The 14599-nt window shown below is 34.4% G+C and overlaps 1 protein-coding gene across 1 annotated transcript; it reads right to left on the bottom strand.

Moving 5' to 3' along the window:
- Positions 1-7571: 7571 nt before the first annotated feature.
- On the bottom strand, positions 7572-14511 carry LOC101267419 (1-acyl-sn-glycerol-3-phosphate acyltransferase BAT2, chloroplastic). The gene is made up of 8 exons (XM_004242543.5): positions 14217-14511; positions 14026-14075; positions 11599-11674; positions 10044-10241; positions 9559-9965; positions 9295-9396; positions 8537-8835; positions 7572-7950 (listed from the first exon to the last, which is right to left on the bottom strand). The coding sequence occupies exons 1-7, from the start codon at positions 14281-14283 to the stop codon at positions 8620-8622; spliced, it is 1116 nt and encodes a 371-aa protein (XP_004242591.2). The 5' UTR covers positions 14284-14511; the 3' UTR covers positions 7572-7950; positions 8537-8619.
- Between the last annotated feature and the right edge of the window lie 88 nt (positions 14512-14599).

Here is a 14599-nt window from a genome sequence, read left to right as displayed (position 1 = left end):
TATTAAAGGACGTCCATGAATAATTTCTTCCTTTTGGTTTCAAAATTTTCAGATTAAAAAAAATTCATGGGCTGTAATACGCGAAAATCGATTAAATCTGCTTTAGCCTGCTTTGACGCTCGTTTAAACATGAAAATGCACAATTTTCCATACTGGACAAAATTATTTCATTTCTAAAGTCTTTATGGTCGTCCATAAAAAAAAATTCGGTCATACTGTTTTAGGATTTCTGAATAAAAAAAATTCATGAGCTATAGCACATGAAAATCGATAAAATCTCTCTTTGCCTGCTTTGGAGCTCATTTGAACTTGAAAATGCACCATTTTTCCCCGTACATTGAACTATTTTCATTTTACGGTCTTAACGGACGTCCGTGGATAATTTAGGGCATTTTGTTTCGAGATTTTCGGATAAAAAAAATCATGGGCTATAGCACATGAAAGTTGGAAAAATCTGCTTTTGCCTACTTTGGGGTTCATCTGAACATGAAAATGCACCATTTATTCACGCGGGATGAACATGTTCTATTTCTAAGGTCCTAATGGATGTCCAGTAAAGATTTCGGCCATTTTGTTTCAGAATTTTTGGAATAAAAAAAACGTGTGCTATAGCACACGAAAATTAGCAAAATCTGTCTTTTTCTGCTTTGGGACTCGTTTGAACTTTGAAATGAACTATTTTTCCCTATGGAATGAATTTTTTCTATTTATAAGGTCTTAATAGACGTCAATGAAAATTTAGGTCATTTTATTTCGGGATTTTAGAATTTAAAAAATACATAGGCTATAGCGCTTAAAAATCAGTAAAATTTGTCTTTGTCTGCTGTGAGCTAATTTGAACTTAAAAATTCACAATGTTTCCCTGCGAGACGAACTGTTCCTATTTCTAAGGTCTTACCGGACGTCCATGAAAAACTTCGGCCATTTTGTTTTTGGATTATCGATTCTAAAAAATCCATGGACTATAACACATGAAAATTGGTAAAATGTGTCTTTGCCTACTTTAGAGCTCGTTTAAACATGAAAATGTACCATTTTTCTCCACGGGTAAATTGATCCAGGTCTTAATGGACTTTCATAAAAATTTAAGCCATTTTATTTTAAATTTCCATATCAAAAAGAATTCATGAGCTATAGCACACAAATACCGATAAAATGTGTCTTTGCCTGCTTTGACTCGTTTGAACTTGAAAATGCAAAAGTTTTTCCCACAAAACGAATTGGTTTCATTTCTAAGGTATTAAGGGACGTCCATGAATAATTTCTTCCTTTTGGTTTCAAAATTTTCAGATTAAAAAAAAATTCATGGGCTGTAACACGCGAAAATCGATTAAATCTGCTTTAGCCTGCTTTGACGCTCGTTTAAACATGAAAATGCACAATTTTTTCTTACTGGACAAAATTATTTCATTTCTAAGGTCCTTATGGTTGTCCATAAAAAAAATTCGGTCATACTGTTTTAGGATTTCTAAATGAAAAAATCCATGAGCTATAGCACACTAAAATCGATAAAATCTCTCTTTGCCTGCTTTGGGGCTCATTTGAACTTGAAAATGCACCATTTTTTCCCGTACGTTGAACTATTTTCATTTTACGGTCTTAACGGACGTCCGTGGAAAATTTTGGGCATTTTGTTTCAAGATTTTCGGATAAAAAAATTCATGGGCTATAGCACACAAAAGTTGGAAAAATCTGCTTTTGCCTACTTTGGGGCTCATCTGAACATGAAAATGCACAATTTTTCCACGCGGGACGAACATGTTCTATTTATAAGGTCCTAATGGATGTCCAGTAAAGATTTCGGCCATTTTGTTTCAGAATTTTTGGAATAAAAAAATTGTGTGCTATAGCACACGAAAATTAGTAAAATCTATCTTTTCCTGCTTTGGGACACGGTTGAACTTTGAAATGAACCATTTTTCCCTATGGAATGAATTTGTTCTATTTATAAGGTCTTAACAGACGTCAATGAAAATTTAGGTCATTTTATTTCGGGATTTTAGGATTTAAAAAATACATAGGCTATAGCGCATAAAAATCACTAAAATTTTTCTCTGTCTATTGTGAGCTAATTTGAACTTGAAAATTCACAATTTTTTCCTACAGGACGAACTGCTTCTATTTCTAAGGTCTTACCGGACGTCCATGAAAAACTTCGACCATTATATTTTTTGATTTTCGATTCTAAAAAAATCCATGGGCTATAACACATGAAAATTGGTAAAATGTGTCTTTGCCTACTTTAGAGCTCGTTTAAACATGAAAATGTACCATTTTCTCCACGGGTAAATTGATCCAGGTCTTAATGGACGTTCATAAAAATTTAGGCCATTTTATTTGAAATTTCCATATCAAAAAGAATTCATGAGCTATAGTACACAAATACCGATAAAATGTGTCTTTGCCTGCTTTGACTCATTTGAACTTGAAAATGCACAAATTTTTCCCACAAAACGAATTGGTTCCATTTCTATGGTATTAAGGGACGTTCATGAATAATTTCTTCCTTTTGGTTTCAAAATTTTCAGTTTAAAAAAAATGCATTGGCTACAACACGCGAAAATCGGTTAAATCTGCTTTAGCCTGCTTTGACGCTCGTTTAAACATGAAAATGCACAAATTTCCTAACTGGACAAAATTATTTCATTTCTAAGGTCCTTATGGTTGTCCATAAAAAAAATTCGGTCATACTGTTTTAGGATTTCTGAATGAAAAAATCCATGAGCTATAGCACACTAAAATCGATAAAACCTCTCATTGCCTGCTTTGGGGCTCATTTGAACTTGAAAATGCACCATTTTTTCCCGTACGTTGAACTATTTTCATTTTACGGTCTTAACGGACATCCGTGGAAAATTTTGGCTATTTTGTTTCAAGATTTTCGGATAAAAAAATTCATGGGCTATAGCACACGAAAGTTGGAAAAATCTGCATTTGCCTACTTTGGGGCTCATCTGAACATGAAAATGCACAATTTTTCCACGCGAGATGAACATGTTCTATTTCTAAGGTCCTAATGGACGTCCAGTAAAGATTTCGGCCATTTTGTTTTAGAATTTTTGAAATAAAAAAATTCTGTGCTATGCACACGAAAATTAGTAAAATCATTCTTTTCCTGCTTTGGGACTCGTTTGAACTTTGAAATGAACCATTTTCCCTACGGAATGAATTAGTTCTATTTATAAGGTCTTAACAAACGTCCATTCAAAATTTCAAACACTTTGTTTTGGGATTTTAGGATAAAACAAAATCATGAGCTATAGCATACGAAAATTAATAAAAAAAAATATTGTTGCCTGCTTTGGCAATCATTTGAATTCGAAAAAGCACCATTTTTCCCCACGGGATGAGCTGGTTCCATTTCTTAGGTCTTAACGAACGTCCACGAAAATTTTTGATCATTTTGTTTCAAAATTTTCGAATTTAAAAAATCAATAGGGTATAGCACACGAAAATTAGTAAAATCTAACTTTGTCTGCTTTAGGGCTCTTTCAAACTTGAAAATGCACCATTTTTTTCTGCGGAATGAACTGTTCCATTTCTAAGGTCTTAACAGACGTTTATTAAATTTTTTAGTCATTTTATATCGTTAATTTCGGATAAAAAAATTCATGTGCTATAGCACATCAAAATTGATAAAATGTGTCTTTGCCTGCTTTAGAGCTCGTTTGAACATAAAATGCACCATTCTTCCACGCGGAATGAATTGTTTTCATTTCTAAGGTCTTAACAGATATCTATGAAAATTTTTGCCCATTTTATTTTGGGATTTCCGGATAAAAAAAATTAATGGGTTATAACACATAAAAATCTATAAAAAAAAATATGCTTATGCCTGCTTCGGGGCTAGTTTGAAACTTGAAGATTCACCAGTATACCACGCAGGACGAACTGGTCCAAACCAAGGTCTTAATGGACGTCCATGAAAAATTTCGGCTATTTTATTTTGGGATTTGAAAATAGGTCATTTTGGTCGTCAGGGCCAACTGGCTCCATAGCTACTAACATCTTAATAAACGTCTATAAAAATTTGGATAAAAAAGACATCAAAATTTCAAATCACCATAAATTCATGGACTATAGCACACAAAAATTGTTTAAATGGGGTATACCTGCTTAGGAGCTCGTTCGACCTTTAAATTGGTTCGTTTTGACCGTCAGGACCAACTAGCTTCGTAACTAACATCTTAACAGATGTCCACGAAAAATTTGGGCAAACGAGACGTCAGAATTTCGAATCACCAAAAACCATGGACTATAGTACACGAAAGTCGATAAAATAGGAGATTTACTTGCTTCGAGGCTCGTTTGACCTTTAAAATGGCCCGTTTTGACCGTCAGCGCCAACTGGCTTCATAACTAACATCATAATGGACGTCTCCAAAAAATTTAGGCAAAAAACGTCGAAATTCTGGATCACTAAAAAATATAGTGAACTATAACACATGAAAATTGGCAAAATAAGAAATTTACCTGCTCCGGGGTTCGTTTGAGCTTCAAAATGGTCCATTTTGACCGTCAGGGCCAACTGACTCTATAGATAACGTCTTCACAGACGTCCACGAAAAATTTGAGAAAAAAGGATGTCGAAATTCTGAATTACCAAAAATCCAAGGATTATAGTACACATTAATTGGTAAAACGGGATATATCTGCTTCGAAGCTCGTGTGACCTTGAATATGAGATCGTTTTGGCTATGAGGGACATCTGACTCCATAATTAATGTCTTAACGAACATCCACAAAAAATTTGAGCAAAAAATACGTCGAAATAGCATATCATTAAAAATCTATGGACAATAGCACACGATAATCGATAAAATGAGGGGTTTAGGTTCTTTGAGGCTCGTTTGGCCTTCAAAATGGGTCATTTTAGCCATCAGGATAAATTAACTCCATAGTTAACGTCTTATCGGACGTCCACGAGAAATTTGACGGAAAAAGACATTGAAATTCTGGATCACCAAAGATTCATGGACTATAACACACGAAAATTGACAATATGGGGAGTATACCTGTTTTGGAGCTTGTTTGACCTTGAAAATGAGCCGTTTTGACCGTTAGGGCCAACTATCCCCCTAGCTAATATCTAAACGAAGGTCTATGAAAAATTTTGACAAAAAAGATGACGCAATTTCGTATCACCATAAATCCATAAACTATAGAACAAGAAAATCGACAAAATGGTGTATACCTGCTTCGGAACTCGTTTGACCTTGAAAATGAACCATTTTGACCGTCAGGATCAACTGGCTCCATAGCTAACGTCTTAACGGACGTCACAAAAAAATTGGACAAAGAAGACGTCTAAATTCTGGATCACCAAAATAGCCCATTTTCAAGGTCAAATGAGCCCCAGAGCAAGTAAACCTTCCATTTTGCCAAATTTTCGTGTGCTCCATGGATATTGATCATCTGAAATTTTGACGTCATTTTGCCTAAATTTTTCGTGAAAATCCCTTAAGAACTTAGCTATGGAGCCAATTGGTCACCACGGATAAAACATCTCATTTTCAAGGTCAAACGAGCCCAGAGCAAGTTAACTCCCTTCCCCCATTAGCTATGGAGCCAGTTGGTCACCACAGATAAAACATCTCATTTTTAAGGTCAAACGAGCCCAGAGCAAGTTAGCTCCCTTCCCCGATTTTGCCGTTTTTTGTGTGCTATAATTCATCGATTTTTAGTGATCCAAATTTTCGACGTCTATATATATATATATATATATATATATATATATATATATATATATATATATATATATATATATATATATAACTCACTTCCCCCATTTTGCCGTTTTTTGTGTGCTATAATTCATCGATTTCTGGTGATCCAAATTTTCAACGTCTATATATATATATATATATATATATATATATATATATATATAACTCACTTCCCCCATTTTGCCGTTTTTTGTGTGCTATAATTCATCGATTTCTGGTGATCCAAATTTTCGACGTCTATATATATATATAAAAGAATATTTATAATTGACAAATACTATAGGTTGATAAAAACTTTTCAATTCTGACACTAATTTTTTGTATATATAAATAAATAGCTGTGAATAAGAAGTGTTGAAATCAATAATAAGCAATTTACTTATGTTTAAAAAAAACTAACTAGAAAATATAATAAGGATAATATGGAAGTTTCTTTCTTTTCAAAGTTGACTTGAATTTACTAGCATCACATTTCCATATTCTTTCACAAAAAAATAGAATAATATGTCATTATTTGAATTGGATATAGCACTTAAGCTGGCAAAAAAAGAAAAGAATACTAAATTGAAGATGTTTACTGAAATTTGCTAAGTTTCAAGTCATATTTTAGCTCATTTTAATTGATTCAAATGATTAATTTTAATACTTAAATTTTTTTAAAGTGAGACCTTAATTAGTTAGTAGGAATTTCATATCATATAATACGCAAGTACTTATTTGATTTTACCTATCACATGTATACAAAACTTGAAAAAAAGTACAACAAATATTTTAAACTTCAAAAATTCTCAATCACTAAATAAATTAGCCTGCAATTGTCCTGTGAGTGATTTGGCTGTGTCAATATGTTCTGCCGTTCATGCATAAAATTAATTTTAGAATTCAATAAAAAAAATTATAAATGAAAGTTTATAAAATTAAAATCCTAACTTTGCCCCTGAGATAGCCAGAGTTGGGGCATATAATAAGATTCATGTTTGCTGGCCAGATAATTAAGTTAGAGGGAAACATGTACAGGATTAATTAGATAGTATAATCTCCATATTATAAGGCATAGTATTAGTAAAATAATCATATTGTAGCTTGATGATCTCATAATTGATTAAAATAATTAGATACTCCATTAAAGATCTGGACATACAAGATTTGTTTTTTAGAGAGCAAGAAAGAGGTGGTCTTTAAATATTTTTTTCCCCTCAAATATGATGATCTTATTACTCTTATCTATCACCTGATTTTTGAAGCTATAAGTTTAGAGAACTTATGCCCAAACTCCCGTATAAGCCTCAATTGTCAAGTAAGCACTCCAAATTTGAGAGAACAGGTCAATCTATACACTACTTGATCTCATATGACAACTGAACAACTCCAACTTCCATTGAGTATTGCGAACATCCAACAATGACATGGCACATAAATTTCAAAAGTATATAGATGATCATTTCATAAGTAGGAGAGTTCAACGAACACAATGGAGATAAATTGATGTGTTTAGATATGCATACTTCCAAGTTACTTGACAAGTAAACACACCAACTTTAAGAGTGCAAATCTAGACACTTCAACTTGGTCACAACTAACAACTAGACAACTCCAACTTATCCCATTGTGTCTCATAGACACTCACACTGATGTGACATATAAATTTTGAAAGTGTCTAAATGATCATTTTGTAAGTTGGAATGTTTAACTTGACACAATAAAGATAAGTTGAGGTGTCTACATGCATACACAAAGTGAAAAGTTTATACTTGTCAGCTAAGGCCTATTCGAGTGTATATGTCTATGCATTATGGCTTATATGTATGTTCTCCATTTGAGGTGTCTAAAAATGCATACACAAAATTTACCTTTTGTTGAAAGTCCATTTAACCTGATACAGTAAAGATACTTGCAACATCAATGCACAGAACAAAAAACTCAGATGAACAGTTCTAGTAGAGTCCTATACAATTGAGTAATGGCACAAAAGGCAACCTTCTGATGTAAATGACAATTGAGAAGAGCCTGCTGCCAATTCCAACAAAAGAGGACAAAGCCGATGTTCACCTTTTAACTCTAATGGATCTTTTCTTCTACTTCTTTTTTTTTAATTTTGGGATGAAGTCCGAAAAGATAGATCAGTCAGTTGACTGATACAAATATCATCCAGGCATAAGAGAGTATACAGAACCAGGTAAAAATCCTTAAGCCTGAATGAAACTGCTCATGATGTGACCAAGTTCTGCAAATGAGGGTATAGCAGCATTTCAGGTGAAAATGACGAAGGTAAAAAAAGTGTTAATTGATATTAACTATGTTGCTCGGACTCTTCAAAAACGTTGACGGGTGCAAGCCGGATCCTCTACCAATGGTGCATTTAGAGAGGATCTGACAGGGGTGCGGAAACATTTTTGGGGAGTCCGAGCAACATAGGATATTGAGTCATCTGAATGTCGTATTTGAGAACTGCTTAATTGGCAGTAGAACAATTCAATTTAGTCCCAGGCAAAATCAGAACATCCAACACGGAGAACCAAAACAATGTAGTCGAGAAAATTTAAAACAAATGATATATTGGCATCACATGAACGAGAGCGGAAAAAAAAAAAAAAGACCACTATAAGCTTCTCATCTTTTCTCCCCCTTTCCTCCCAAAAGAATGGGAGGGGGGGGGGGGGGGGGGGACTGCATTTCCAGTTAGTTTTTTCAACAAAAAAAGAGAGTTGATAAAAATATATGTAGAAACGCGATGTTGTCAAGAAAAGTATTTGCATAAAATATAGGACAGAAGCTCAATTATAGGAGGACAAATAGATATGAAAGCATACCTGTATGCACATATTCCCTGAATCCCAACTTGCGATGCTTAAGTGGAAAAGATAAACGAGAAAGTACATGTTGAACAACTCCCTCAGCCTTGATGAATGAGCACATCCTTTATCACATTCCTGGCTTCGCTACACAGCACATCTGAATCATTACCTTTCAAAGGCTTGTGGATGACAACTTTAACTGATCCTGGATATACTCTACCCTCCATCCCTGCTGGCATTATCCTGCCTGTTCCACTAATAGAAATTGGAACCACAGGCACTCCGGTTTTGGCAGCAACACTAAAGGCACCTTTCTGCACCACCAGCAAGAAAAAAAAAGGGCTAAACAGAAGACCAGTACACCTTTTACTAGGTTTATTTGCAATAAATTCATGTAATGAATGACCTGAAAAAAGGATTACCAGAATATGGTACCATGAGTAGATTATGGTCTTATGCTTAACAGCTAAGGCAAAAATTACTTGCGACATTAACTACAGGTCTATACTTGGTTGTATTCAAAAAATTTATTCGCCCACTATTACTTCTTGCAGTCTTCAAGTTGAAATTCCAACACGAACACACCAGAGGAAAAGGCATATCTGAAGATGATATTTCTATTCAAACAAGAAGCTACCTAGTGAATTGGAAACTTTCTGAAAGCTTATGCTGTTTTCTTCTATTTTAGGGGGTGGAGAATGGGGTTGAGGTTGGGATGTGGGAGTAGATGGATGAGAGAGGGGGAACATAAGTTGTTTGGACATAGACCTTACCTTGAAAGGGCCTAACTTTCCATCTTTACTCCGAGTACCCTCGGGGAAGAAAAAGACAGATGCCCCCTTCTTGACTAAATCCATGCAACGCTTGAGACATTCCTGAAATCATAAAAGCTAATAAGAAAATAGAAATATCAAACCTTGCAATCAGATCCAAACCCATTTAAAAAATGATTGAATAGTTGACATACAATTGTATAACTTAAGGATTCAGTATAGCTATGAGGATATTTGTCATTAATCACATCAAATAAAGAATACCAATTGACTTCTGCTGTCCATGCGCCTTAACGGAATTAGACCCATCAGATACATGGCCCATCCAATAATAGGAATTAGGAAAATTGCAGTCTTGCTGATGAACTTGAAGTTTCTCCCAAGAGTAAGTAATGTATATATGTCCAGAAAGCTCTGATGGTTGGACACATATACTGCAGGAGTATCTGGAGAAGGAAGATTCTCCAAGCCCTCAAACTCGACTCTATAAAATGGTGTAATGGTCAAGGTTGCCCATGTCCTGGCAACAAGATGGTGAGCCTTCCTATGGTATCGATCAAATAACAGTACAAAAGGATGTTGCACAAGCATGATCACGAACAAAAAGATGGCAGAGAAAGCACTGACAGCGTAAAAGCAAATTGCTCTTACTTTTGACCTCAACTCTAGTTCTGTAAAAGAGAAGATGTATCTCTGTAAAAGCGCGTCCAAGTGAAAAAAAGAGATGGAAAAACAATTTTGAAATGCACCTGACAGTGGATAAGCAGCACCGGCTGAGCTGGTATTAGCAAGTTCGGACCTTGCAATAATGTCTCTCAATGATCTATATTGTCTATAAAAGCTGTTATTTCCAAAAGCGCTATTATACTTCTTTTGTTGGGGGGAAGAGGGAAGGGAGACACATGCTTCCCTAATTGTGCCAAAAGTTGTACTGCCTGGAACGGCATCTGCAGGAACAATCAAAATCAATTAAGAGATCACTAGTTGTTCAACCTCCAGCTTGACTGATACAGATTAGCAAATAAAAACAAGGATAACTATCAAACATCAGATACAAAAATAGAAAAAAGAGTATGTGGAAAATCAGAAATCATTTAGAAAACCAATCAAGACGACAAAATCAGAGTCAGTTACTTCCAATGGTCTGAAAATAGAAGCGACCAAGCAAAAGAAAATTGATATCTGACCGACTATGTAACCCCAAATACTAGAACCAACTTTACTCTTCTTCTTTTTTCTGATTAATAACCATCCTTTTCTTCTCAAACCAAATAAGACAAAATATAGAGGTGTTATTTGTTTCTGTTACGTGAAATACTAAGTTTGGATTTCTTTCCAGTTTTTGCAAATACTATTTATCTGATGGATTTTTGCAAAAACAGGCAACCAAGTTTGGAAATCTACACACTCAGTTTCTTAAATCTTGGAAAATGTTCTGCAAATCTGAGTTTGGAAACTTCCAATATAATTTACCTATTATTGCAAAAACTCTCTCAAACAAATAAGTTTTGTAAAAAACGCTGAGAAAAGATAATTCCAAACCCAATAGATCCCTCTTTCCGAGCTTATAGAAAAAAAAAAGAAGCTGCTTTTTTGTCAGGATGACCAAGACATCCCCAAGGGCCAGTGACGCAAGGTTTGAAACTTGGCTGGTAACACCTCTACCTTTCTCCACTTAACTGCCAGGCTATTACCTACCTCATTCACTATGAACTCTTTTCTTCAATAGTATATAAAATTCTCCAGCATGTGTGGTTGAAGGGTTGGAACTGGCAGGACAGTCCAAGCTGTGGATGCAAGTACAGATCAGCAAATTCACATCAAAATGCAGATTATTAGTGAATCTGGTAGTTCATCCTTTTGGCTTGGCCGATCTCGTTTCCGTAAGATGACTCAGAGATCTCAAATTATTTCTGAACATCTTTTTTAATTAGCAGGGTCAGAAGCTTATCTGGGACCACTCTCCGTGAACTACAGAGTACAGAAGTTAGCTTCTTTTCTATGACATAAATACCAAAAGCAGGAGGGAACAATCTCAAATAAGACCCAATCAGGCATAGTAGTTCTAGCATTCCTAGGGGATGGAACATATATGAACCAAGAAATTCAATTATGAATCTTCACAAAGGGACTAGATGCTTCGTCTCGGAGTCACATAAAATGATGAGGGCACCAACTAGATCAAGTGGCCAAAAATAGCTTGCACGGTACTTATCTATTATGCACTTCTATTTGTTCATGCTGTAAAGTTACAATTTGAGATTCACTCTATCGGAAAACAATATCTGACTAAAAGATACTTACAAAATTTTGTATTTCTCCAAACTGATTGCCTTAAAGACGAGCAACAGGAGTAGTTTCCATGGCTAGAAGTCAATTGCTGAAATGAATTGTGTATAACAAATTCAATTAGAGCAGTAGAATAATATTCTCTAGATCATTTATAAAGTTGTACACCTATCTTGTACTGGCACATACAAATAAAACATGAGACTGAAGTTACGCACAGAAAAGATTTATCTAGCTTTTGAATGAAAACCAATTTTCAGTGACACTGTCAACTAGTGCAGTCATAGTAATTTTGGTCAATTGATTAATCCCTTCCCCTTTACAGAATCTACCCAGCTTTCTGAAGAGATGGCAGCTATGATCTCTTAGGCAGCTTTATCATTACATCACTGCACATGAGTGATGCAGTAAAATAAAAATGAGTAGCTAATATCACTGCACTCTCTCTTGTTTCACAAAGAATAAAAATCATTTGCAGAAAATGATTGGATCCACCATAAACAAATTATAGCCAGGGACAACAACAATGTGTATGCTAAACTTGGATATGAACACAAAGACATGACTTTCTCCTGAAACCACAGTTTCACACCTACTGGTGACGGGCATTGAACATATTTTCCCTCTATTCGAAATTAGCTTCTCTAGATTCCTTTTTTGTGTTGCCAAGTATCATCCCCTTGTTCATAATTAGATACATTTCAAACATGTTATTACCTAAAAAAAATAGAAGAACTAGAATGACACACTTCTACAAATAAATAAATTCTTCAAGAAGCTTCTCATAAGAAAAGTATGTGTATGCTTAACATACTGATTGCTGATCAGCAAAGAATGCAGCCATGCAGAACAAAATCATAATAGCATCACTTTGCTAGTAAGTGAAGCTTCGTTCAAGAAAGAGAATGAAATTCTAGTTTCCAACAGTTCCAATAGCATCCAAGAGAGCTATCATGGATTTGGGATCTTGCCAACATCCTTCAAGAGATTAAGGAACCTTAACACTTTGTTTGGATCATTGTTACCCATTGTTTCATAATGTATTGTATTGTATTGTACTCTATTGTATTGTATTGTATGGTAGATACAATGTTTGGCTAGATTGTATTGTTTGTTGTTGTTTAGTAACATTTTAATTGTTTGATTTGATTGTATCGTACTGTATTATAATTTATAAATTTAATTAAATTTCCTTAATTATTCTAGGGTAGGAGGTTTGACTAGATTTAAATAATTAAGGTAAAGGATAAAATAGTATTTTAAAATATTATGTAAAAATATAATTGAAAAAAGAAATTAAGTAACAATGGGAACACACCAAATTGGTTGTTCCATAAAATAGGGGTTTCCATTGTTACGTAACAACGAAATTTAACAATACAATACAATACATTTTAAGTAACAATCAAAACAAACATTTTAGGTATAGTAACAATACAATACATTTTCACTTAAGTGGAGTTGCAAAAGGAGGGGACCAAAGTCCTCACTAAGTGACTAAGAACAAGAAATAGTGAAGGCACAGACCTACTTTATTTGCATTTTCAGGCTAGAGTAAACTTTAAGGCTTCAGCTGATGATAAGTAAAATGACTCTTCTTTGATGTTCTACCAGCGGAGTTCCATGTATACTTCGTCAACCACTATTCAACTCCCCATACATAGTCCAATTGGCTGCTTAACATTCTGACCTTTTTCATCAATATAGTACTAGCTATCATCATGCCACTTTCTAGACCATGCTCATTTTACTTCCTTTTCACTGTAAACAATTCTTCCATCACAACAATTCCTATCAATATTGTGTGTGTCCCTAACCTCTACATTTATGATTTATCCAATGCGGGCTTGCCCAAGTGGCAACACTAAGCTGATTGTCCTTGAGGCATTAGGTCCTATGCTTTCGAAGTCTTTTATCCCTATTAGAGATTCATATGCAAGTAGACAATATGAAGAACTTCAAGTAGCCGACACAACTTGTTTGCGACTGAAGCGTTATTATTGTTGTATAAATTCTTTCCTTCCATGCATAACATTGCTAAAACATATATATTCATTGATTGAACCTTAGCATATATATTCATTGATTGAACCCATCGTCTATCTTCTCTCTCACACAAACACAGTCCTTTTCATGTATTTGGCTTACTTACCGAGTACCAATTCAACCTAGAACAGTGAAGAATCCAAATCGCCAACAGCAACACAGTTCAAAAATTCAAAAAAATATTAAACAAATTAAACTGATATCGGCAACACAACAGATGTTCGCAACCCTAAAGCAATGTTTTGTTCTTATTAATAATTCATTCAAAAGTCAAAACAACAGAATTTCAAAAACTAACTAAATTCACAAAATTATAAACAGAGAACACTGTCAAAAAGTAAGTCATTGCTCTATCAATAAGCTCAAACAAAAATTTAGACGGAATTAGAAATTTACTGGATGCAGAGATGGCGACAGCGACTGCGATAACTTTCCTTTCTTCTTCCCTAAAAAAAAGAATCAAAACACAATATGGATCAGAAGATGCTTCACATAATTTTACAACGCATTTACGCATCACACGAGCTATTATGAGTACGAAAAAACGGACAAATATAGGAAAAACATAAAAATAGATAGATAATTACAGAAATGGAGCGGAGGTGATTGAAAAAAGTGAAAATTGTTGAATTTTGAGTGATAACAGACTTCCATAGTATTCGTCGGAATCCTCGTCGGAGTTAAACGTCGAGCATCGGAGGAGCTACTAATTGAGAATCGGAAAATGGACGGTGGTTGTTATAGAGAAAACACCTCGGGGATAGTGATTTTGGACATAAGCGATCGAATTGCTATTATGCGATTGAGGATTAGTATATTCTAATTAATTGTTCGTTCTAAAATAAGAGTCACTTTTTATAAAAATGATGTATATTAAAAAAAAATATATAATAAAATATTATCAAGAGCTAGGATAAAATATATAGCTCTTCTTTTTATTTTATGAGTCATTTGGAACGTTATTAAAGAA

Source organism: Solanum lycopersicum, chromosome 7 (assembly GCF_036512215.1).
Source record: "Solanum lycopersicum chromosome 7, SLM_r2.1".
Taxonomy (NCBI): Eukaryota; Viridiplantae; Streptophyta; class Magnoliopsida; order Solanales; family Solanaceae; genus Solanum; species Solanum lycopersicum.
This window is presented reverse-complemented; position numbering and strand designations above follow the sequence as displayed.

Excerpts from the sequence above, each read along its gene's own strand:
- LOC101267419 (XM_004242543.5), bottom strand. The coding sequence starts at position 14,283 with ATGGAAGTCTGTTATCACTCAAAATTCAACAATTTTCACTTTTTTCAA. Across the intron at positions 14,076-14,216 it reads ATCACCTCCGCTCCATTTCT|GGAAGAAGAAAGGAAAGTTA; the intron begins GTAATTATCTAT and ends TCTTTTTTTTAG. Across the intron at positions 9,966-10,043 it reads TGCTGCTTATCCACTGTCAG|AACTAGAGTTGAGGTCAAAA; the intron begins GTGCATTTCAAA and ends TCTCTTTTACAG.